The sequence below is a fragment of the Manacus vitellinus genome, unplaced genomic scaffold, assembly GCF_001715985.3.
Source record: "Manacus vitellinus isolate BGI_N305 unplaced genomic scaffold, ASM171598v3 scaffold_1_pilon, whole genome shotgun sequence".
Classification (NCBI taxonomy): domain Eukaryota; kingdom Metazoa; phylum Chordata; class Aves; order Passeriformes; family Pipridae; genus Manacus; species Manacus vitellinus.
Window position 1 is genome coordinate 21,368,478 of NW_021939396.1, and position 23,280 is coordinate 21,391,757.

Genomic DNA, 23,280 nt, shown 5'->3' on the forward strand with positions numbered 1-23,280 from the left:
TTATCTGGAGGACAGCATGGGAGTCAGAGAGCTTGTGAGAACTGCTTTCACTAGGCAAGAGCTTCCTAGGTTCCCAAAAATGCTCATGTATCACAGCCCACAGGAGCTGGTCCAGATGCTCTGGGGTAGTTAACCAACGTGTAGCAACTGTAGTAAGAGCAGATGTGTGTTGTAAACTACACCTGATTCAACATGATGAGCACAGACATACAGTACAGCTGATACACAGATAACACAGGTTTAATTATCAACAGTTTGATTATCCGGTGTTGACATGGTTTTTATGACTAAGTTACCCTCGAGACGCTCAGAATCTGGAAATTGCAACCACAGATAAAAATTTCCTTGCAGCTACATAAAGTCATAGTACTTTTCTGACAAATTTTGGCTGGGAGTTTTGAGCATTTTTAACTTATCGAGTTTGCATTGCTTTTTACAAGGAGTGAAGTCTTAAGGCATAAATCATTGACTTAAAGGAAAACAACTGTGTAACAATATTACAAGATATACAGAACAGGATGCGCTTGGATTCCAGTTTCTGTTCACTGGCTCACCAGAGACAAGGATCATAAATCAAAAATAAAGAATGGAAATCAAAGAAAAGTAACAGGAAGTGTCAAAATGAAAACCTGGCAGAAATTACCAATAGGAGGAAAAGAAAAAAGACTCCAGATGTTTTTTAAAAAAAAATAAAAACCTGGGAAAGATTCGGGGAACAAAAGATCTACAAGCAGAAAAGAAAAAATGATAGCTTGGGTGGGGGGAGCTTCTCCTCTTTCTTTCTCACATACAAGCCAGGTCTACAGTGAGGTAAGAAAATATGTATCTACTAAGATGAGGGAGGCAACGAGGGAAAAAAACATACAAACATCACCTCCCCTCCTTTCTTCCCATGAAGCACAGCTCTGGAAACGTGATCCTACAAATATTTCAATGGGGCTTACAATTCAAAAGGTTCATTAAATTCAGGATTATTACCACGAGAACTTGATCAGAGCAGCCAGGCTGTAACGTTTAAGGGGCTCCTTATTCACACATACCTACAGGCTGCAGCACTCACATGGCCAGAAGCATGTGAATCCCAGCCCTGCCAGAACCAAGCTTTTTCCTTTGGGGCCATCTGCTGGCTCTCCTGCAGATGCTTCTCAGGACCTTTCTGGGAGAGTGATTGGTTTATCAGGTGCATCAAAGGTGCGTGGTGCTGGAGCCATTTGGTATGATTTCTCATGGAGCTGTGGTCCAAGCTGTGCTGGAGGCTCCATCTCTCTGTCCCACATGCCACTCTAATTCCCACAGATGGTGCACATTCTACAACCCATATTCTGAAGACTTAAAAAAAACCAAATCCAGCCCCACTTCCAATACTTCCCTTGTGATCAGAGATGGTTTTGCCCCTTCCCCGTGTATGTGTTATCTTTAATCAAAAAATGGTCCTAAATTTTAATAATTTTGAGGGTAAAGCATGCTAAATCCTTTCTCCAACAACTCCAGCCAACATTAATCTATTCGCCTAAGACTTTCAAACAGAACTGTGAGTGAATTAATTTGCAGACTGATACTTAGAAAGACAAGGTTGTTACTTAATTTCTCTAAGAATCAAGCTTAGTCAATAGACTCCCAACTCAAGAATAGATTACATTTTTATTTGTACATGATAATTTCAGGGTAATTTTACCAACTGGCATATATTTGTATCATGCTGCTACTAACTACAGCGTACTGTTGTAAATTCCTTTTCAAGCTGCTTACTTCAAGAATGGCTAAATGCTTAAGGCTATCATAAAACAACCAACAGAACACCAAAAACCAATAACCTACACACACTGCCCCAGTGAATTCAAACACCTTTCTCCCTTCATCCCCCAGCATGCTTTACAAATTTTGACTGTTTGAACAACATTCATGAACCACCCTGTAACATGAAGAAACTTTCAATCCTAGCACATTCCATACAAAAATAATCTCATGTTATAAGGAAGAAAAATATCCCCTTTATTAACAGAAAATGTATGCTGACCCACCACCAGCAATTTGCATCTGAAAAGCTTATTACCTTTCAGACTAGAGAGAGAGACTGATATGCTTTCCATTTTAAAAACTCCAGTTCCTATAATTCAAAATTATACAGCTGGGCTACATATTATTTGCATTTCATTTAAGCATTAAACTTTCTGTTCAAAGTTTCTCTACTCGGCTCCTTTGCACTGCAGCCACATCTATTCAAGTATGAGGAATCAGGAAAGCCACTTGCTGTATATACTGGATCAGATTGCATGCAGTTCCATGTGAAAGTGCACTGTGAAGCTACAGTCCATCTGACCAAAGGTTTCTAAAATGAAAATGATGAGTTTCTGTATATTGTTACAGCATCCACTGCTTTCAGGAGAAAAATGAAGAATATGCTTCTTTAGAGATAAAGAAGATCGTGATAATGACCCGTTAGAAATCCTTAGCAATGCAGACATCAAAAGTAATACTAGGTCTGTTTATGCATTAGTTATTTTCTTGAATAATGCTAAAAAGCCTTTTAATTATTTTATAATCTTAGAGATGTTGGGGCTCAGAATAACCTCAAATTTGAGACAAATTAGAAAGGTCACAGAGTACAAAACAGGCATTCTTTGGTATTTTTGGCATTCTACTGCATTGCAATTATACTTAAACCTCAATATTAAGTCTTGCAAATCTGTACTGTAAAGATGCTGGAGTCCTTAACAAAACGAGCCCTTTCTTATCTGCTGGCTGGTTGTATAACATATAAATTAACCCTGTCAAGCTAACAAAACCCAGAGCTTCTCCACACCCTGCAGCCAATGAAAAATCCCCTCGAGTGACATATCCCAAGACAGTCCTGGAGCAGTGGGAAGTAACATCTGGGAGAGCATCTGACCAAAGACCAAGAATGAGGTCTTCGTGGTCTTCAGTTGTGTCTTTATCTGGAACGCTCAGAGGGTCACCTTCTAAAGCCTTCGTGCCACCCTTTTTCTTCTTCTCTTCTTTTTGTCTCTGTACCTTGTCCTTGAATATGTCACGATGTTTGGGTTCTTGAGGACCACAGAAGAGTTTGTCTTTGCTTAGACACAGCAAGTCGTCTTCTGTTGGGATGCAAATCATGGCATGTAATTCAGGGTTCCCCTTTCTCAAGAGTGACAAGTTGACCCAGACAAGAGCCCTTGGATAGCTCATCAGGATTGGCAAAAAAACATCTTCAGTCATTTCTTTCTGTCCCAGTCGAGAAATAAGACGGATTCGCCGATCTTTTCCAGCAGTGGGATAGCACCAGGCTGATAACTGCATTAGTAGTTTCTCACTCCTATTAAAAATTTTCAAAAATAAATATCATGGATAGTTATTAACAAGCAGTACGACAGAAATCCAGCACCCCACATATTTGCAAGAGAATGATTAATAAAAACCCTGGGGTTTTCAGATCACTCTGAGCACAAAAAGAACACAGGGGAATGGAATTCATGTGTCTTCTTCAGAAGGAAGGTGACACTACTTGTTAAAACCCTCAAAACTTGTTAAACCACAAATACTCTAAAACCTTCAGTGACATTAATGCAGTCCAGAACTTCCAATGTTTTCTTCTGTGGTAACTACACAAAACTACACTAAGTCTTGCATTCAGGCACTTTCCAAACACTGCTGCTGCCCTCATGCGTTGCACTGGAATGCAGGGGATTCTCTATTTTCTTTGGAGTGCAAGAACCACCTGTGATGATGTATTACAGAAGAGAATGCAAGACGATTTTCACAGCAACAGTTTTAAAATCAAAAACATGAACCTCTAAAAGCTCCATCCACCTGGAAGCAGCCAGAATACGCCAACTCTAAGAACATAGTAAACTCCAGAGTGTTATATTTAAAATAATTTCAGGAATTTACTTCATCTAGTCACTAAGTTTGCTGAGGAAAAGCAAAGGACTTCCACTCAATGGGAATTCTGATCCATGTACAACTATTTAATCTCACTGTATTTGGATCAAATAATTCCCTTATCTTAATATTCAAGGCTGGGTTCTTCTTTTCCTCAATTCAATAATTCCCAATAAAGAAATAACATGTGTGTATCATTTTGACATACCTGAGAACAATAAAGTCACTTGTCTTAGTTTCATCTCTCTCACGAAGGTCATGGGTGCTTGTAACATCCTCTGGTTTTAGGGCACCTTCAGAACTTGTTATTTCCATGGTCTCCTCTACCTCACCAGTTTCAAGGGAAGTTTCTCTGACCACTTCTGCTTTGGGGTCACAGTAATTATGCCCTTCAGTTGTGCAGCACTCAGGATGTGGGGAAGAAGAATGTACAAATCCTCCTGAAGCTTTCATTCTTCCTTCCCAGTTCTTTGTCAGCTGCCCCCAAGGACAGATGAAAGGAGACAAAGTGCCCAGCTTGACATAATTTGCCCTTTTTGCAGGTGGACGTCTAAATGATAAACCAAGTAAGTAGGTAAGAATATTTGTTTCCTGGGCCTTTACTCAGTACTTAGCACTTCAAAAGGCTGTCTACTTTTTCCTGCTAGTCTAATAATGTTTTCTGTTTTCAAAATCAAGTATTTAGAGCAGAAAGTTAACTGTGCATTCCCTTTGTTATCTCATTGAACAAGAATTTTAAAGTTACAATCTAGAAAACACTGCTGTATGTTTGACGACCATATCCTTTCAGCCAGCTGGAAATGTCTATGTGCTGTGATTGACACCACCACCTTTTCCTCTGACGTTCTCCTACGTTCCCCTCCTGGCTTGAAGGGGAACCAACACCAGATGGTGCAGAGGACACTTCCAGCTACTCCACACTCATGGTTAAGAGTTTTGTGTTTGTTGCAGTGAAAATGAAGGAAAACTGCAGAATACCTGATATTTTAAAAGTACACATTGAGATGTACTTCTTAATTCACTTTATTCTTTAACACTTGGTACGTACTTTGGTATTCTGCCTCTGCATTCTCTTACCTCTTCCCTCATTTTCTGCCTAGGGAACTTGGAATAGCTTTGTTTATTTTATTGTTTTGCAGGCTTGTTACAGTCCTATAACTGAGTATGTCTCTGGGAATAGAATGTTTTAATTCGTATGCCCTGTTAAATATATTTAGGATTCTTTTTTATAATATAAGATTTAAAGCATTAGTGAAAGGCGTCAATATTAAGTTCAAGTTTAAATGAACACAATGACAGACAATTAAGGGAATATTTTAAGCAGTATTCCTTTTTGTCATTCTTGTAATTAATTTTTAAGTTAATATTACCGTTTGAATTGTTCAAGAAGACTGGTTTCCAGTTCTTTGGCAAACTGCCTTCCTGCCTGGCAGTCTGGGAAATCATTTGGAATGTGAGGTGTTCTTTGATATTCAGAATGCTTTAATGCTTCTTGCAAGCCACCGACACGTACACCTTGATATATCTGTTATAAAAACCAAACACCCAAAAAGCAATATTTGTACTGATTCCAGCTTCCTAACTGAAACAAAAACATTAATGCTCCAGAAGGTACTGCCTTAGAAAATTGAAAGTCTAACACTTTAGCTTTCAAAAAATAAACTTAAGTATGGTTTCTACAGTTCTACATGCCTATTTCAACAAAAATGTTAGCAATGCTCTTTAAATTTAATTCTGAAAAACTATCAATGAAATTGAAAAGAATTTCACAGGTTCTAATCCTGTACATTGCCGGGAATGTTGTAATACTTCAACAGTCACTGCCCAATCTATACCACACAACAGGTATCACTGCAATTAATGCCCCTGCACATTCAAAAGCATAAATTTAACTGCAGAAAGATATTAAAACTGCCACCTAAACATTCAAAGTAGGATGCTCCAAACAGCATCAGAGGAGTATTCAAGCTTAACTCAAATTTTGTGTTTCAAGCTCTCTCCCAAATCAGAGGCAACCAGTTTGTTGACAGAAGTGGAGATAGCCAAGCTGAAAATAGATTAGCAGCAGGCACTAAATGATTTCTCTTTAGAGGCATATCCCTGCAGAAACACAAAACCAGAGAGCTATAGCTTCAGCTTCCTCTCCTGACTCCCCACAGACTTGCTGCTTTTAGATGCTGCTATGTGGACATAGTTATACCCAACAGAAGATATTGTTTAAAGTTTCAAGGCCAAGCTTCAGTCATCAAATCGGTTCATACGCACTCTTTTAAAGTGGGATTTTGATCCTGTAATTGTGAATTGGTTATGCAATGTGAAGTATACTCTCTAAAATCGATTAATTTAAACCAAATTATTTGTCATATTTACTTGCAATTTGGCATCAAAGTCACTTACAAAAGGAATCCAGAAAGCCATGCCCCAGCCCTTTGGGAGATAGATATCCCAGCCACTCCCCCATCCTGGTCGATCTTCTCCAGCCATTTTCCCTGGCTGCTGCACCAACAGTATGGGAATCTTAGATTCACAAGGACCCAAATCAAGGTGTGATCCAGGTACCAGTAACTGAGCTCTCATATGGTTTAAATCCTGAGAAGGAGGAGACATTTCCCAGAAGTTAGTAACCATTCTTCTTCCCTCTTCCAGATACCCTTCCAAGATACAAAGAAGAACTGAGCTTACAGTTAGGAAAAATATTCTAGTAATATACTATATATTTTAACAGAATTTTATCAGGGTATGAAAAATGATTTTAGAAGAGTATCAAGCACCCTCTTATCATTCTTCTTACTTCTGTAGTACTTGATGGAGAGCAGGTACTGAAAATCAGGGAAAAAAAATGTACAACACAAATGAAGGAGGAAAAACAAACATTGCAACATCGTATTATAGATTTGTGCACAAGACTAGACTGAACAGGTGCTTTCAGACAGTTTGTCAATACATAGAGCAAATCTGAACTACATCCAAGGAGATGGGAAGAACATTTGGTCATGAAACAGTTTCACATAAAGCATGCTGGCACCAAGGCTTTGTCAATCACCAGTTGTTATATTCCATTGTACCACATTAAGAATACATTTATAAAAAAATAGACCATCAGACTCCCTCTGTTTTATAAGGTAAACATCAAATTTCATGATAGCATGAAAAACACTGTCATCTACAAAAAGATTGTGCTGACAACTGTCATGTGCTAGCGCAATATTTTCCAAGTACTCTCCTTTTTTAACACTATGTCAGCCAGTTTGAAAGAGCACAAAACTAATTTTCATAAAGAGAATATTTATAAAGATCTTTCTGCCATGCAAGTGTTTACTCTTTCTGATTACAATGGTGCTGAAAGTTTATCACCTGTTGTGACTAAACCACCACATAAAGTGCAATTCACCCACGAACTCTATGGGCTGCTCCTCCATTGTGAATGAAAATGTCAAGATAGATTTCAAACCTGCAACAGCAAATTTAAAGTTCTCTACAAATCACGAGTTACTGCCCAGAATGCCCACAGCATAGTGTGCTGCAGTTCAGAACCAGAGGATTTATTTCCTTCCAACTTCCGCGGTTCTTTTATCAGGAGAATAATCCTGGCTACGAGTGAAAGGCCACTCTCTGCCACTTATCCCTCTTATCTGCTGCACTTGAGTCAAGGTGATGTAGGAAAATCTAATTCCAAACTCTTCTGATAAATAAACCTACAACTATTTAGTCCTGTAGACAATGCAATAAAGCTTTCTTTTATTTGAGTCGTGAAAAATGGTTGTGCAAGAACATTATATGAAGGCTACAAAAAAATCACTTCAAGTCAGCAACTTGGTACTATGACATTAGGAAACTACTGATCGACCTTGGATTTATACAAGTCTCAAGAGCCTCTTTCTATGGACTCTAAAGACTATTAGCCATTTTCTCTGTGGCAATCCACCTACTTAGTTACCTGCTCTGAGATTTTATTTTCAGTGACGTTCTTACAGATGTCCTGGTCCCAGATAAAGCTGTGAGCACAGTCTAGGGGTACACCCTCCAGGTACAGCTGTCTAACTTTATCTAGAAAAGAAAAGAACCTTTAAACAAAATTCAAACAATTTTTGTGGTTTAAATATCAAATTTCAAAAATCACTCCACTATCATAAGTACTATGGATAGACAACCAAGGAAAGACTATTAAAAGCTTAACAAGCATCACTGCTTCTGGAGTAGGTTCCTATCATGTTTTTCCAAATACCAAATACAAAACAAACTGTTAGAAGAACTAACCTGGCATTTTTTTACCAGCATTTCTTATTAGAAATGACAACACCTTTGGCAATCTAAATTAGATCTTTACATGCCAACTTTAATGTTCTGGAATTTGACCTTTCAGGTAGAGTATGAAATTCAACAGGTTTGCAGAAAATCAGGAAGAGTAACATTACAAATCCTGAAATAAGTCTGCCTAAGTAAACTTGTAAGAAAAGTATTACCTTTAAGAAATGTACATACAGTATGGAAATGACTAGCATGCAACTACTTATTTAGCACTAGCTTTCCATTCTGGATCTTTTCAGACTCTGCACTTCAAGGCAGGGACTATTCTTCCTTATGTCTGCACAAATCAACAGTTGTGTACGTTACTGACGATAAATAACACTTCTAACTTTAAAACTTATGTTGAAGTATTAAATACCCTCTCTCTTCTGTTTTGTGATCTAAGCAAAGCAAAGAAAGTGTATACCTACCTTTAGTGATCTGTGGATTAAAAGCCTTCAGTGTACAGTATGTAATGTATGCTGATCCATATTTCAAGTAAAATAATTCTTATCCATAAATAATTCAATGAACCTATTAATAGTTCTGTGATTAAAACTTAGAGTGACTGCTCCTCATTTTGTCATCTTACACATTAAAGGAACAGAACATGTCAGGGTTTGTTTTCTTTTTTAAAATTACTTAAGTCTTTTAAAAATGGTTCCACTAATTTTTCCAGGTAATGCTGACAAAGACTCGAAGCACAGAAGATAGGGACTCTTCAGTGGTAATAACAATACAATAGGTACTGTCAAACATAACTGCAGTAACTGTTTATTTAAAATCCATACTCTTTAAGATGTCCCCATTACTAAAATTTGCAAAATCCTTTGCAAAAAATATTACCTATGGCACCATTCCTGACAGTTTCATAGTGTTATCAAGTTGGTACTTGCTATGCATTCTTGCTAATGAGTTAGATTTATGTGAGAAGAAATGCTAAAGAAGTTATCAGATTAGGGTGACATTTCTCCAAATTAAGAACAATACAACTAAAAAGAAATTCTTGCCAATTAAGCCAGAAGAATTCCTTCTCAGACCAAAAATTAAGGACAGGAACCTGATTAAGAACCTAAGAGAGCTCAACACTCCTAGAGACAAAGCACATTTTATCTGAAGATACAGCAAATATCAATGCCCCAAAAGCAGGAGAAAAGACAGTAATAAAACTATAGGTAGTGGTGGTAGAGAATTCCTTTCTGACTCTTATTATGTGACTTAGGGTACATAATTACAAGCAAACATAAGGTAAGGAATGAACCTTTTCTATCTTCTGTACAGAAAGCATTTGCAAACACCAGAATCTCTTTATGTTAAATCATTTAAACATGTTCTAGTTCCTTCACTGTAAATTATTCACTGTAACTTTTTGTGGGTTTTTTTAACATTTCTTTTTATTACCACAGTTCAGGCAGTCTATCCTTGTCATATTCTTGGAGTTCTTTACAATTCCTGTATACTATAATGGCATGAATGTTTTTTCCCACTACAGAAAGCCCTTTCAAGTCATTCTCTTTCCATCACCACCATGCATCCAATATCTTCCTCACTACCTTAAAATGCTCTCCTCTAACTTGGTACTTTCTTTTCTTTGATCCCCACTACCTTGGAGAATTTATTCTTTCTACTAAGCATACTGTAATTCAAATCATAATCCCAAACTCTCACACCAGTTCTTATTTCTTACCTCTCTCCCGTTTTCTTCAGTCCACATTTTAAGATTGCTGGGGAAATAACCCTACTGATGAATAAGTTGCTGATGATAGTGAAAGATGTTAGGGCTAGTATAGGAAACAAGAAGTTGCATTACTAAGCACAGAAAGCTCAGTGACAGGCTACTTCTGCTGGTGTCAATGGTTGGTGCTTAGACAACACAAACAGATAGAGGGAGGTTTTGTTCCATTTCAAGCTGTTGATCTGATTTGCATAGCTGATTATCTGAACAGTCTTAGAAGACAGGCCTAAGAGTTGAAAATTCTCTTTCCTCCCTTTTGCAAAAAAAAAAAAAAAAAAAAAAGCCAAAAAAAAAAGGCAGTTTCAGAGTCCTATGTACATAGGGGTTTGTGTATCAGGACAACTGAGGACAGATACCTGAAATTCTGCAAGAGACGTGTTTACAGGCAAGGACCCAGCTTCTGTGTCTGCAGAAGGAACTTCAGCTCATATATCTTTCATGGTGTATTTTCCTTCTATGTATCTCATTCATGCATCTATATGTATCAGTTAAAAGCTTCACCATACTCCACGCTGACTGGTTTTTAAGGTCGTGGAATTTGCTTTCTCCCACAGAAGACAGTAAATACATATCAAAATGTCAGATATTAAACTGGAGAAAAGAACAGCACTAATGTGCAGTCATGTGAGAACTGATTGCTTACGGGGAAGCCTTGACTTCCAGAAGGCATAAAGCTGCTGAGAAGGCAGTGAAAAATGATTTATCCTCCAGCCTGAAGAAATGAGGACAGTTTTTTGATTAAATCCCATCAGCACATGTCCATAACACACAGCTTTCACACATGCATATGCATTCAAGAGTGTGAGTAACTGGGAAAGCTTGGAATTACACTTGATTTGTTAGCATGTCACTCACAGGGAAAAACTACTCAGGCATACCTTAGAACAGCATTTCGGAAAAAAAATCAATATGGAGAGATGTGTATCAATTTCACAGAGTGCATGAATGACAATCCACAAGCAAAGATGATGGCTGTAACTTACCTAAACTATTCACTCATTTGACAAACAAATGCAAATTAGTAAAGATTGTCTAAGAAAATCAGTTAGCTTTTATATGACACTGCAGAAAAAGAAAGACTAAAGTACATACAGAATCTGCTACCATAAGAAGTGGCATGTCAATCTTACTAATACCAATCCTAATAGCATTTGAGTGTCTGGGAAGAAAAATGGGGGAAAAGTGTGGAATACAGAAATGATTCCTTTTTATTGCTTAACCACCATGATGTCATTAAGGTAAATGAATGACTATTAATATTTTTTAAATTGAGATCATCTGAAAATACTACCACATCTGAGTAAGGCTACAACACAACCAAGGCTCAGAAAGTTTATGTAGTTCTAAGGCTTATAAAAAGGGGTTTTTTTCTTACAGAAGGGGAAAACTAATACCATTGAAATGGAATTACATATCTTAGAGAAGTCTAACTTTTTTTTGGGTGGGTGTTACTGTGGAAATGTTGATAATGCTACTGCTGTAGTGATGTATGCTATGTGCCATGATTAAATTCCTTCCTTTTCTGGTTGAACAAATTGCCCTTCAAAAAAAAGTGAAGAGGAGGGCAGTCTCCATTCCCGGGAGACTCCATTCCATTACTCCTGGCAAAAGAACCAGTAGAATGAGGGGATAGAACTGATCGGAAAAATACTAGTGAAAATGCTAAGTCAAACTAGAATAACCTTTAGGAATACATTGTTTTTGATGAAATTCTTGCTGGATGTTTCACTCATCTGATTCCAAGTGTGGCCAATAATAGGGTCCCAGGGAAGAGTACAACACTAGAATCAGTACATTGTGTTGCATTTCTTCACTCTGCCAGTTCCTTGCCTCTTGTGGCTTACAAACTTCTTCAGTTAGAGGTGATTCTTTTGCACTGAGTGGCTTGCAATAGGTTCTTCTTCATATATTTAACTGATTTTAACTTCTGCAAACCTGTCAGGCAACCAAGGAGGCTTACAGGAAAAAAAGAATAAATCAAAGTGATAGACTTAGCAATGCTTGGTTAATGGTTGGACTTGATCTTATAGGTCTTTTCCAACCTAAATGATTCTATGATTCTAACTGATATATAAAGGCAGTGAAATAGGCAACAAGACCCCGTGCTCTGAAGAGATTATAAACTAGTCTGAATTCAGAATGACCTTATAATGGGTCCTGAAACAGTGAATTGCGGCAACAAAGTGTAATGATTGCACAGAGAACAGATTAGACATAAAATGGATTCTGCACAGTTATGTCTAGGTTTCCTTTTATTAATACATATGCAATTTTACTTTTTCTTTCAAAACCAACAAGAACCAAATGCACTGGAATGCTTTCTCCTGATTAGAAAATTATCTAAGTATCTGAGTTAAATATTTAACGTAGATTAATTTTCTAGAAGGATTTTAAAAAAAATGTAAGTTCTCTGCTTTTAACTACTTTAACGAGGAGGTTCATTAAGGCAGAAATAAATCACAGGTAGTAGCTGACACAAAGTCAACTACAAAATTGGGTTAAGAACAAAAGTCTTTAGAGAGTAACAATAGTCTCTCTTTCCAACTAACATGGAAGAATATTCTGAGGGAAACAGGAAAGTGGCAGTTAGACCCCTAAGTGGCAGTCTTGAGATGTGAACTGCCACACCATAGGATTCCCCCACTGCACGTGTAATACCTATGCAGGAGCTTGTGAATGATTCTCCCCATGCAGCATGAGGAAGTCAAACTTAGGTGGGAAATGTAAAAAACAGCTGCCACTTTCCCTGCTAAACCATCAGTTCCTCCTATTCTCTCCCTAATTACAAGAACGTAGGAGGGCTGTCCTCTCCTCTTCTACTCTCTTACCGTGACATCCTTTTGATTTGCTACTGGAAGACAGCTGTATTGTCTGTCTTCTTTCATTTTTCTGCCTCCTCAACCTTTTTAGTCATGTGTAACAATAAGTCATTTAGCAGAATCTAAATTGGAAGGTATTAGGCAGTTTACCTTCCCTTGCTAGCTGAACAAGGACCTTCTCCCCCTCCTGAATAAAAGTCAGAGAGGACAGAAGCAGCTTTGACTTCATGATGAAACAAAAAAAAAAGACTCAGAAAGAAACCAGAAAGCAACACCAAGTTTTCTGAGTACTTGTGGTTTGGATGATTTTTTGTAAGTAAAGGATAACCCCAGGTAGAAAGATCTTGAAGATGGACATTTCTAGCTAGCCACAGGAAAAACACAAAGGTCCTCTTGACTCCCTATCTTACATCATTACCTCTTTACCATGACCATCCTTCCTGAGGGACAAACAGCTCCGGCAGTGAGAGAGAAACTACTTTTAGACATTTCCAATACCTAGATGCCTTCTCTTGATCTTGCCTTCTTGAACACATCTTCAGACACGGCAAGCAGAATGAAGGGAGTCAAATTACTTTTTGCAGTTGCTAACTCCTCTATCAGCTCAAACCAGTATCCTTAAACAAGTGCTACATTGCTCACCTTACTTCTCAACGGGAAGGAACCAAAGTAGAGGTCATGTATGCTGCAGCATTTCCAACAGGAACACTAATGATGAGAAACTTAGCTGAGCAGAAATAATTAACAGAAAGGCTGTTCTAGGATGTAGAACTGGAGGATGTAAGAAAATGAAAATAACAGAATTGTGCAGAGAGCTAAAAGATAGTAACTGAAGTAGGTATTCAACCTGATTTAAGTGAAAGGTAGGACTACATTATTCTAGTGTCTTTCACTAGACACATCACCAAGGAAATTAAGTATTTTTAAGTCTCTGGAACTTTCAACTTATCCTATGTGCTACTGCTTGCTAGCTGGCAAGGATGTTTTGTATATTAGGTCAGGTAACCTGTGTCCACTCAACCTAAGTGGGAATGCCTACACAGCACTGTGCACAAACCCCACACTATAAACTCTTGCATATTTTTCAAGAACGTTGAAATTGAATTTTCCACTGAAATCCTGTGTAAGTCAGCACTGAAATGAAAATTTCAGAAGTCATGCTTGCATCTTTCATTTTTTAGCATAACCACATCCTGGCCATCTGAAATAGTAATCCTGCAATGTTATTATTTTTTCCCAATGAAATTGGAATTTTCATCACTGTAGGACTATAAACCAGAAATAGCAGATATCTTCTGGTAGAGATAGACAGCATCAGGAAGACTAAACAGCAAACAAAAACTTACTAAGCAGCTTTTAGCACCTGGTTGGCCTTGCCAGGATTCGAACCTGGATCATCTGTATGGTCAGACAGAGGCTTCCACTGAGCACAAGACCAGCTTTGGTGCATGTCCCTCCCTCACAACTGCTGTTCTAAAACCTAGGCAACTTCCAAGCTGTTTCTGTTTGGCCAGGGGCTGTGGAAAGGGGAAGGAAACATTCTGAAAATCAAAAGCTAAAGGAAAACAGCAAGAGACAATCCATAGGAGATGACAGTAAATGAAAAGAAGTGTAGAGAGAAACTGAAACTCCTCCCTTTGTCAGTTCCACAAGAAGCATAATATAAGCCAGGCATTTTACCTTGGTATTTTTCAAAGTCAGGCATGGCTTTTGTCTTCTTTTTTGGCAAATTGATTCGAGGATCTCCAACAGTTAGGCCAAGAATTGTACCTGGTGGCATTTCTGATGGTGAACTCATCCCTTTAAAAACACACAGATGAACAATGCCATGAAAGCACCAATTAAGTTGTGATCTTTTTCTGGACTAGTATTTTATGCATTTTTTGCCTGCAGGGATGTGACACCACCTAAGCCAGCAAAGCAATCCAGAATACTCTATTTAATGCTTTGAAAACTCACCAATGCTTGTTAAATGTTCAAGACCAAGGAAGTCAACAACAGCGAGGCAAGACTTGGTTTGCATTTAATTTTAAGCATAGAAGTGAGGTCATGCTCACAGACTCAATTCATCCTTTGCATTTGGCACATATCAAAGAATCAACAACCTTTGTTTTATACTTGTCTTCCAGAGAAAGGAAACTTAGAAATGTTTTGAAAAAGATTTACCTCATCTCTGCTTAACTGCCTCACATTGGATAGACAGCTTGAGTACAGTGTGAGATCTACCAAAGCCAGTTCCTTACCTGCTTCAGTGCTAGAAAGTGAGGAGATGTTGTTAACTTTACGATACTTTAAAATTCAGCCAAATATACAACTGTTAATTAGAAGCAAACATTTATAAAGCAAGTTATAATACTTTCACTTTGGGTAGAAGACTACCATTTTATGTGGGGAGGTATTGTACAACTTATTGTCTTAATTTGAGTGTATGAGGGGAGGGAGTAAGAGCATACATCAGACTGTGTATCCCATCAGCAATCTCAAATCTAAGTTTACAAAGATAACAAACAAGATTCAGTTTATCTATTAAGAGTTTGGACTACACAGATGATTTAAATTTCCTTAAAAACTCTGATGTAACATTTCCTAATTCTTTGCCATGCCATGGTAATTACCTAAGCACATTCTCAAAGGCATCACTTTCTGGATCATGCAAAAAATAAGCATGTCCACACTGAAGTCAACTCATTAACATGCCAATTCTGACCACTAGATTTTAAGAGTTTCCCCTTCCTCCCATAGCACCCACATGCCCAAATACCTTCTAGTAGCTCAAAGATAGCACTTTGACATTGATGAAGAGATACTTTTTCAGAGTCCTTGCAGTTTTCTACCCACCAGTTATTCAGTTCCGTCTCTGAGTCTGCCATCTCCTGGAAAACAACACATCTAATTAAACTCAAATGGTTATTTATTACTTTCTATCAGTGTGAATTCACTCTTAGTTTGCCTCAACCACTATAGTCATTTTCTCTCCCTTCATGTTTTAAACCAAAATAATTTTTCATGATTCAATGTAGTCCTATACTTTACAGTAATCCCTAATAAGCTGTTCAATTTAGCCCATGTTCCAAAAATAAAAAAGCAATGCACAATACTTCCTAATTCTGTCATTATTACTTACAGAAAGCCAGAAATTTCATGGCCCCCATCATGTTTGCTGCAAGAGACAAAAAAAACTCCCCACCATTAAAACCACAGTGATACCATGTGCCAAGAGGCACACAAAACCCCACATCCTGGAGGAACTGAATATTTGATTGAAAACACAAAAGTTTGCCCTTTAGTTCTAGTGCTCTAGCTCATTGCTTGAGAAAACGGTCTAGGGTTTGTCAAATAGAACACAAATTATTCTGGACCTCTCAGCAGAATACATCACTACAGCAGAAACTACACAGCCTGCTCAACAGCACCATTATTTTTATTTTCTTCCTACCACCACTTAAAATCCAGATAGGAGTTCTTCCTGAGATCAGCATTGATCAAGAGACCCAATACAGAGAAGATAACAAGAGTAATACACAGGTTAGCCTTTATAACAAGTAAGGCTAGATAATTTATGGTTATTTCTAGCCAAAACAAGCTTGCACATGCTAGGAACATTACTGAAATTACACTAACATCCAAACTGCCAATTTCCTTACTGTTTGGACAGAAGCAGCTTTCAGGGTCTCTGTAAGGACTGAATGTGATAACGGGCCAATCAGCCGGTATCTGAGAATCTCCATGCTTCTGTCACTGAAAGAGAAAAATTTCAAGTGAATGTACAACATACTTTTTTTTTCCCCAGTACACTATTAAACCAGCTATGTTATGTAGTTATAGGCCACAGTTTCTGACTCTGCTATGAACAAACCTGATTCCAATACCAGTAGTCTGTGAGATCCAAGAGTAGGACTGAAATGGATCTCTAGTGCCGTCACCAATTATTTTTTTAACTGGCACAACTTTTTCTCCTTCTTTATCCTCCTTCTTTCTTTTATTGCCAGGGCTCATAACAACCTCCATTTGTTTTTCCTCTTGAATTGATGTTGTAACAGGCTCAGTAATACAGATTTCTTCAGGCTCCGAACACTGAAAAATTGCTTTTAACTCCCTCAGTATGTCCTTAAGAAAAACAAAGTTTGTATTAGGATGATATGCAGTGCCCTGCAAAACTTAAGTACACTTCGAAAAAATTACACTATATTGTTTAATTTTCCTATTTGGATTTAAAGGAATAAACTTAATTCTGCTGAATTTAAGGGCTTGCTAACAAAAGCTGAAAGTAATATTGAATGTTACTAAGAATTTGTTCTGATGTAAATTAACATAAGAAAAATTGCTTGTGCACGTTTTACTTTTTAATTTTTTTTTAAAGCTGATAGCTAAGTATCAGATTATGATTACCTGTGATGATATTAAATTTAGCCAGTTGGGGGTGCCAATGGAAAGGATGTGAATCAAGCAACATCATACTGTACATGTATCCTGAAGCAAGTGACACTACAAAACTTTTAACAAGTTCAAACAGTAAATGCCTCAGCAGCATCCACCTTCTGTACCACCTTTATAAAAACAAGCTGCAGAACACGAATATTGCTACAGCAGAAACAGTTTTCCAACTTTTAATTCCTAAAGTCATGTATTATATCCAACTCTTCCATACTTTTCAGATGACATCTTCAGCATTAATATGTACAATGCATAAAAAGATAAGAGTTCAACTATACAAAAAAACCCACCTGCTTTAGAGCTGGATGAACCCATATCCACAACTGTCTGTGTTCAGACCCATCCCTGGGTCTCCAAATAAATGTAACAGGACCAAGCATCTCCTCAGGATAGCGATCTGCTCGGTAGAGATTCAGGGAACCCTCGAATCTTCCAGACAGACAACAAGCTTCTTGAAATGTTAATCCTAAAAAAGACCACACTTACTGAAAAAACAAAATAATCTCTTGTTTAATAAACAAAATAAAATTGAAATTCAGTCTGGCTGCTGGGTTGCTAATGTTGCACCATAATTATCTTATTAATAAGCAACTTAATAAGAAAATAAGAATGTCTAGTCCTAGTATGACACATTTTAATTATGTTTTCCACCCAAAAACACAACTCAGTATCAACTTTGTTACTGAGACTGGTACATTATTAAAAAAGGAAAATGATGGATCATCCTTTAGTCTATTCAGAATCTTTCTTTTGAACTACATAAATTTTACCTGTGTCAATGCTACATATTCGACCAAGTTGCTTCAGAAGTTCATTCTCTTTACCAGTCAATTCCAGGCAACAATAATATGATAAGTCCTGAAACAACAGGATAGTGGTAAAGCAAGAAAAACTCTTGAAAGTGAGCCTGCTAAGAAAGGACCAGACAAGGCTTCACAATTTACACTGAAGTATTGCTTTTTCATTCTCTAAAATTTGTCAAAGAGGAAGGAAAAATTACTTTTCTAACTCAAAATTGTTAGTTATAGGAAGGCTGACAAGTATTTCTCATGTGAGGGCCAACTTCCTCTCAAACCAATAGACCAAAAAGGACATGGAACAAAGTGTCTCTTTTCAATAGCATTCTCCTTAAGAAGATGATACAGGGTTTTGCTTAATCTCTTGGCTCTTGAGAAGACTGAAAATGTAGCATTCCAGTCATAGTTACCATAAGTCTTTTAAAGATTCATCTTGTTCTCTCTGATACTTGCCACCTTTAATTACAATTATAAAATCTTTTATTTCATACTTAGCAGGTTTTTTAACAGCTGACACAACAGTACTTCAAAGAGACAAATATTCATTAAAACTGAAGAGTTGATTACTTCGCCTTGGCAAAATAACAAAGAAAACAGATGTAAAACGCGGTACCTGAAGAAGGCAGTGTTTTGTCATGGCTCGGTAACAAGCCCTGTAGCTCTTCTCTGTAGGGCTGTTTCCTAAACAGTATCCCCATTTCTTTACCATGTGAAATCTCTTTGCATGCCAAATATGTGTTTCCAGCCAAATATTCTTTCTTTGCCTACGATTAAACTCTGCTACCAAGTTTATGTGGCGCCTTCTGGCTTTGCGGCATTTAGTCTTTGACTGTTCTTTTTTCTGATGTACAGCTTTCTCTGCCTGTTTTTTAAAAGAGAGGATATGGAAGTAAATCTCGAGAACAAACTTCTGAAAAGAAAAAGGCTGAAATATAATGATACAGGAAGCACTAACATTAAGTTATACTTTATTCTGATGTTGGATAATTCTTGAGGGTAACACACTTTGAAACATTCTACACGAGCGACATCCATGGAAGTGCGTCAAGGTTTGGGTGAAACCCACACATAAAACAAAATCCCCACACATTCAGAAACTTAACAGTGAACAGTAAGATCTGCTACTTCCTGTCTGAGTTTTTGCCACACATCAGTATATTCACATGAACAAATCCATGTGACATTAAAAACACCAGTTGATTTGAGCTCCTACAGAAGCAGTACATCAGCCATGCTGGTTTGAGCCAGTAGGGTCACACCCTAAAACTGTGGTGGTGCAAGGCAGATAGGTCTTACTGTGGACTCTTGGACCACCTGAAACCAGTGCACGACCCGAACAAACCCTCCTGCAGTGGACCCTTTTAACACTACTCTAATAACTTTTCAAGATGTCCAGCAATCGCAAAGCCAAGTGGTTAATGAGACCTACTTGAGCAAACACCTAAAACTGAGGTGTTCCTGCATTTTGCATCCAAATGTCACTCAAACTTTAGGGTACCCAGGGAAGTTTTGCAGACAATTTCAGGTCTTAATATTAATAAATGTACAGTTGAACACTGTGCATTAGCTATGCCCAGTATACCAAACGCTGTAAAATGCACTTATACCTCTTTCCTGGCCATCTCTTGGAGCCGCCTGGGTAGGCGTTTAATGTTGTGACTCATTGCTCGCCTTCGCATGTGTCTGGGGAGAGTCTGGAAAACTAGAGAGTTTGAAGACTTCTGCGAAACCGCTTTCAACATGGCATTGATTTCAGCAGCACGAGCTTGAGCAAAGGTAGACACTGGAATGAAAAGGACTGCATCAGAGCATGACAAATACCAAAAAACAAAGAGGATACTGTACATAAAATATGGAATTACTCCTAGTATATCAGTTCAATACTTTCTTGACATAAAAGTAAGTACTGCACACTATTACTGAGGAAATTTCAGTTCTTCAGATATCCTGAAGCTTACAGATATGCTCAAGCAAATATTTATATGTGAATGAATCTGAAAGCCGTAGTATAACCAACAAGTCCTATTTGCATTAAACAGTTGTTAAGTTAAAATAGCAATCTTTTCAGATGATATTCAGAGAGATGAAAAGAATTTCAGCGTGGAGAAAAAAAGGAAGCAGTAATCGCATTACAGACTGTTTTAAAATGATCAAATAAAAATCCAGAACTTGGTCTTGTTTTATGCTTATGGAGGTCTATCCACTATCAGAGCACTGCCACATTTTGCAAAGCTAATCTGCTCTCCTAAATAAAAGTTCTGTTAGATAAAAAGCTGTCTTTAACTTACATCATGGGTAAAATCAGTTTCACTGGCTACATTAAAAGCAGATGACTGTCGGTACTCATTTTGCTGGCAAACAGAAACCAAAATGCATATCCCTCACTACAAGCAGGTGCAACTTTTCAACTCAGAAGTCCGAAAGGACCCATTGAACAAGAGCTGGTCATTCATTCCAGTTCACAACTACTTCTGTGTTTTGGAGAAAATCAGGAAAAACAGAAGAACATAGCATCAGTTCTAATTTTTGCTCTTGCACAAAACCAAAGACAGACAGCAAACTTAATCACCAGCAAAATTGTCCTGGACATGAAATTATGACCTTTTCATATATACAAACCCGTTATGTATTTTGGCATTTCCTCAGAAACACTCTGACATCCTCCTTGCCATCCTCCTCTTCCTCTGTTTCTCTCTCCTCTACTTTGCCCTTTTGGAAAATATTGGTCTTTCCTGTAAGAAGGCCCAGCTGACTGATTTGAAAATTTCTGCTGCTGATGCTGCTGCTCAGAACGAACGTCTCCTGGAAGGTTTAGAGATGAAAAGAGGTTAGAGGAATGCAAAGCAGTCTGAGTAACTAATAACTCTACAGTCTTTCCTCATGAAACTGCATTGCAGATTCCTCCTATTATACTTAATAAATGTAACTGAAAAAGCCATAAGAAATCAGAAGAATTAAGTTCTTTCTTACAGGAATAAATAAGAATTTTACACTGTCCTGCAGCAAGCCTACAGTAGATTAAGTAACTTCTGCACATTCTGAAAATGGTACCCAATCCAGACTTTGCCTCCAAGAGCCTGACTGAAATCAGTCCATGCAACATCAGTAGTGATTTTTATTATTGTCTAGTCAGGATTTACTATCAACATAACTAGCAGTTATGTTTTCCTCTTCCCCCTTTTTTTCCTATAAGCAAATGTATTCTTGTCGGGCACTATAGAACAAGAGCACTTAGCAGTACTTAAAGTTGAAGAGGGCCATGAAGTCCATATTCAATGATTATTGTATATTCACCCTAACTAACATTATATATTACTTTATATTACTTTATATTCAGTTAAGTCTTGGTTAGGATTTCTAGTATAGCTTGAGATATGGTTCTCAGGCTGTTCAAGCTGGAAACCCAACTAAAAAGGGCCCAGACAGCCATTCCCACCACCCCACCCACTTCATCAAGATGAGTGCTTGAGAGAAGATGGGGCCATACAGTTCAGGGACTTCTCTAGTGAAAAATCAATCTGTATGTGCAGAGAAATGGGGTGAGACAAGCCTGTCCTTTCATCTCAAAAATGCTACCATTGGCACGAAGAACAGCCAGGAGCAGATTCACCTCCAGCAGCATCAATTTATGTGAACTAAAAATGGTAAAGAACCTTCTTTTTCCTTTTCAAATAAGCAAGAAGTTGAAGTTTTACGTTCAGTAGCAATGCTGTTACAGCCTGCTGCAACCACACATCATGCAGAACCACAGTAGTACAGCTAAAAAAGTAATTTGGTGTGGAAAACAGAAATCAGCTTTTATGTAGAACAAGTCCTTGACTTGGGTTTTCCATGTGGCTGAGAGCAGCACTGTCCAGGCACTGAGGTGAAGGTGAGAAGGAAATAGTTGGGAAAGAGGAATGGAAGCTGCCTCAGTCAGCAAATCTGTGTAGCCTTACAGCCCAAAATTAACTCATATCACAAGCACACCCTCTCAATGGAGGAACTAAAAATTTTATCAGAAGATGGAAGAGTGTTTCAAAAAGCAGTGAATGACTTAACACCTAAATAAATTTTAAATTATTCCAGTTTCTACGGATATCCATAGTTTTATAACTCCTATCTAGAATTTTTCTTTCCTGTTTCTACAAAATAGCCCTGTAAAATTGAGATACTAACACTATAGAAGAATGTTACATGGATGAAAATCCACTATTTAATAGAACAGAAAAGCATAACCATGTAATTTTAGAAGTTCCCTGCTACAAATAAAGTTAGAAAAATGTGTTTAATCTGGCAGTACTGCTGTAATGATATTCCAAAATCTTCAGACATGACTGAGCATAATTTGCTATGTCATTCTGTCTGCTTAGGAACTCTTCAGTCACCTAAATACACTGTGACACTTTAGCATTTTTTTGTTCAACCACAAAGACGCAATTTGTCATCTTTTGAAGGCCTCACAGTAACAAGCCCTTTCATGTGTGGTGTTTTTAGGTAACAATATATCTAAATGGGAGGGTGTGTGAGGTCCAACTGAAGCATACAGGATGCAGGTCAACAGACAGATGAAAAAAGCATGTGGCATACAAGCCGGCAGGATCCTTCAGTCTTCAGCTGCAAAGGTTACCTGAGTACAGAATGCTCCAGCAATGACCCAGCGACACTGCCATTTTAGGGACACGTCCTGCTGCCTCCTGCCAATACCCTTGCATAGATAAAGGAGCCACAAGCCCCAAGAGGCAAACTGGTCGGGCATGCTGATCTGAGGGAAAATCAGTGCATTTATTCACAGCGCCAGAAGGCTAAACCAGCCCCTCCTGCAGCTCCGAGGTCTGACAGAAAAAGAGGGGGGCCGCTGGATGAAATATAACATCCAAATTCATTTCAAGACTAGGAACCACAGGGATTTGTTGTGTAATCGAATGGATGATACAAAGAAGCGCATATTCCCAGAATTGTCAGGGTCGGAAGGGACCTCTGGAGATCATCCGGTCCAACCTCCCACCTCTATCAAGGCAGGATCACCTAGAGCAGGATACACAGAAACGTGCCCAGGTGGATTTGGAATTACTCTGGAGATGGGAGACTCCACGATTCTCCTATATTAACGAGAATCCCGTACTAACGGGATTTATGGCAGCACCAGGACTAAAGGAGTCTATAGCAGGGGACGAAGCCTTGGGTACTCCCATGGCGGGCACACCGGGGGCTGAGGGGACGGGGACACCCGGCCGCCGTACCTGGGGCGGGCAGGCTCTGCCCCCGCCGCCGGCGAAGGGCCCCGGCTCTGCCGGAAGCGTCACGCTGGCCGGCTGGTTCCTCATCTTCTTGGCCCGCTTCTTCTCCC

General features: G+C 38.3%; 1 protein-coding gene across 1 annotated transcript; it reads right to left on the bottom strand.

Annotated features, from left to right (window-relative positions):
- Positions 1–1,644: 1,644 nt before the first annotated feature.
- POP1 (POP1 homolog, ribonuclease P/MRP subunit) lies at positions 1,645–23,257 on the bottom strand. The gene is made up of 15 exons (XM_029959284.1): positions 23,056–23,257; positions 20,571–20,753; positions 19,559–19,734; positions 18,565–18,813; positions 17,925–18,012; positions 17,445–17,620; positions 16,577–16,827; positions 16,365–16,458; positions 15,482–15,593; positions 14,401–14,520; positions 7,817–7,926; positions 6,277–6,468; positions 5,250–5,404; positions 4,088–4,429; positions 1,645–3,313 (listed from the first exon to the last, which is right to left on the bottom strand). The coding sequence occupies exons 1-15, from the start codon at positions 23,255–23,257 to the stop codon at positions 2,659–2,661; spliced, it is 3,105 nt and encodes a 1,034-aa protein (XP_029815144.1). The 3' UTR covers positions 1,645–2,658.
- Between the last annotated feature and the right edge of the window lie 23 nt (positions 23,258–23,280).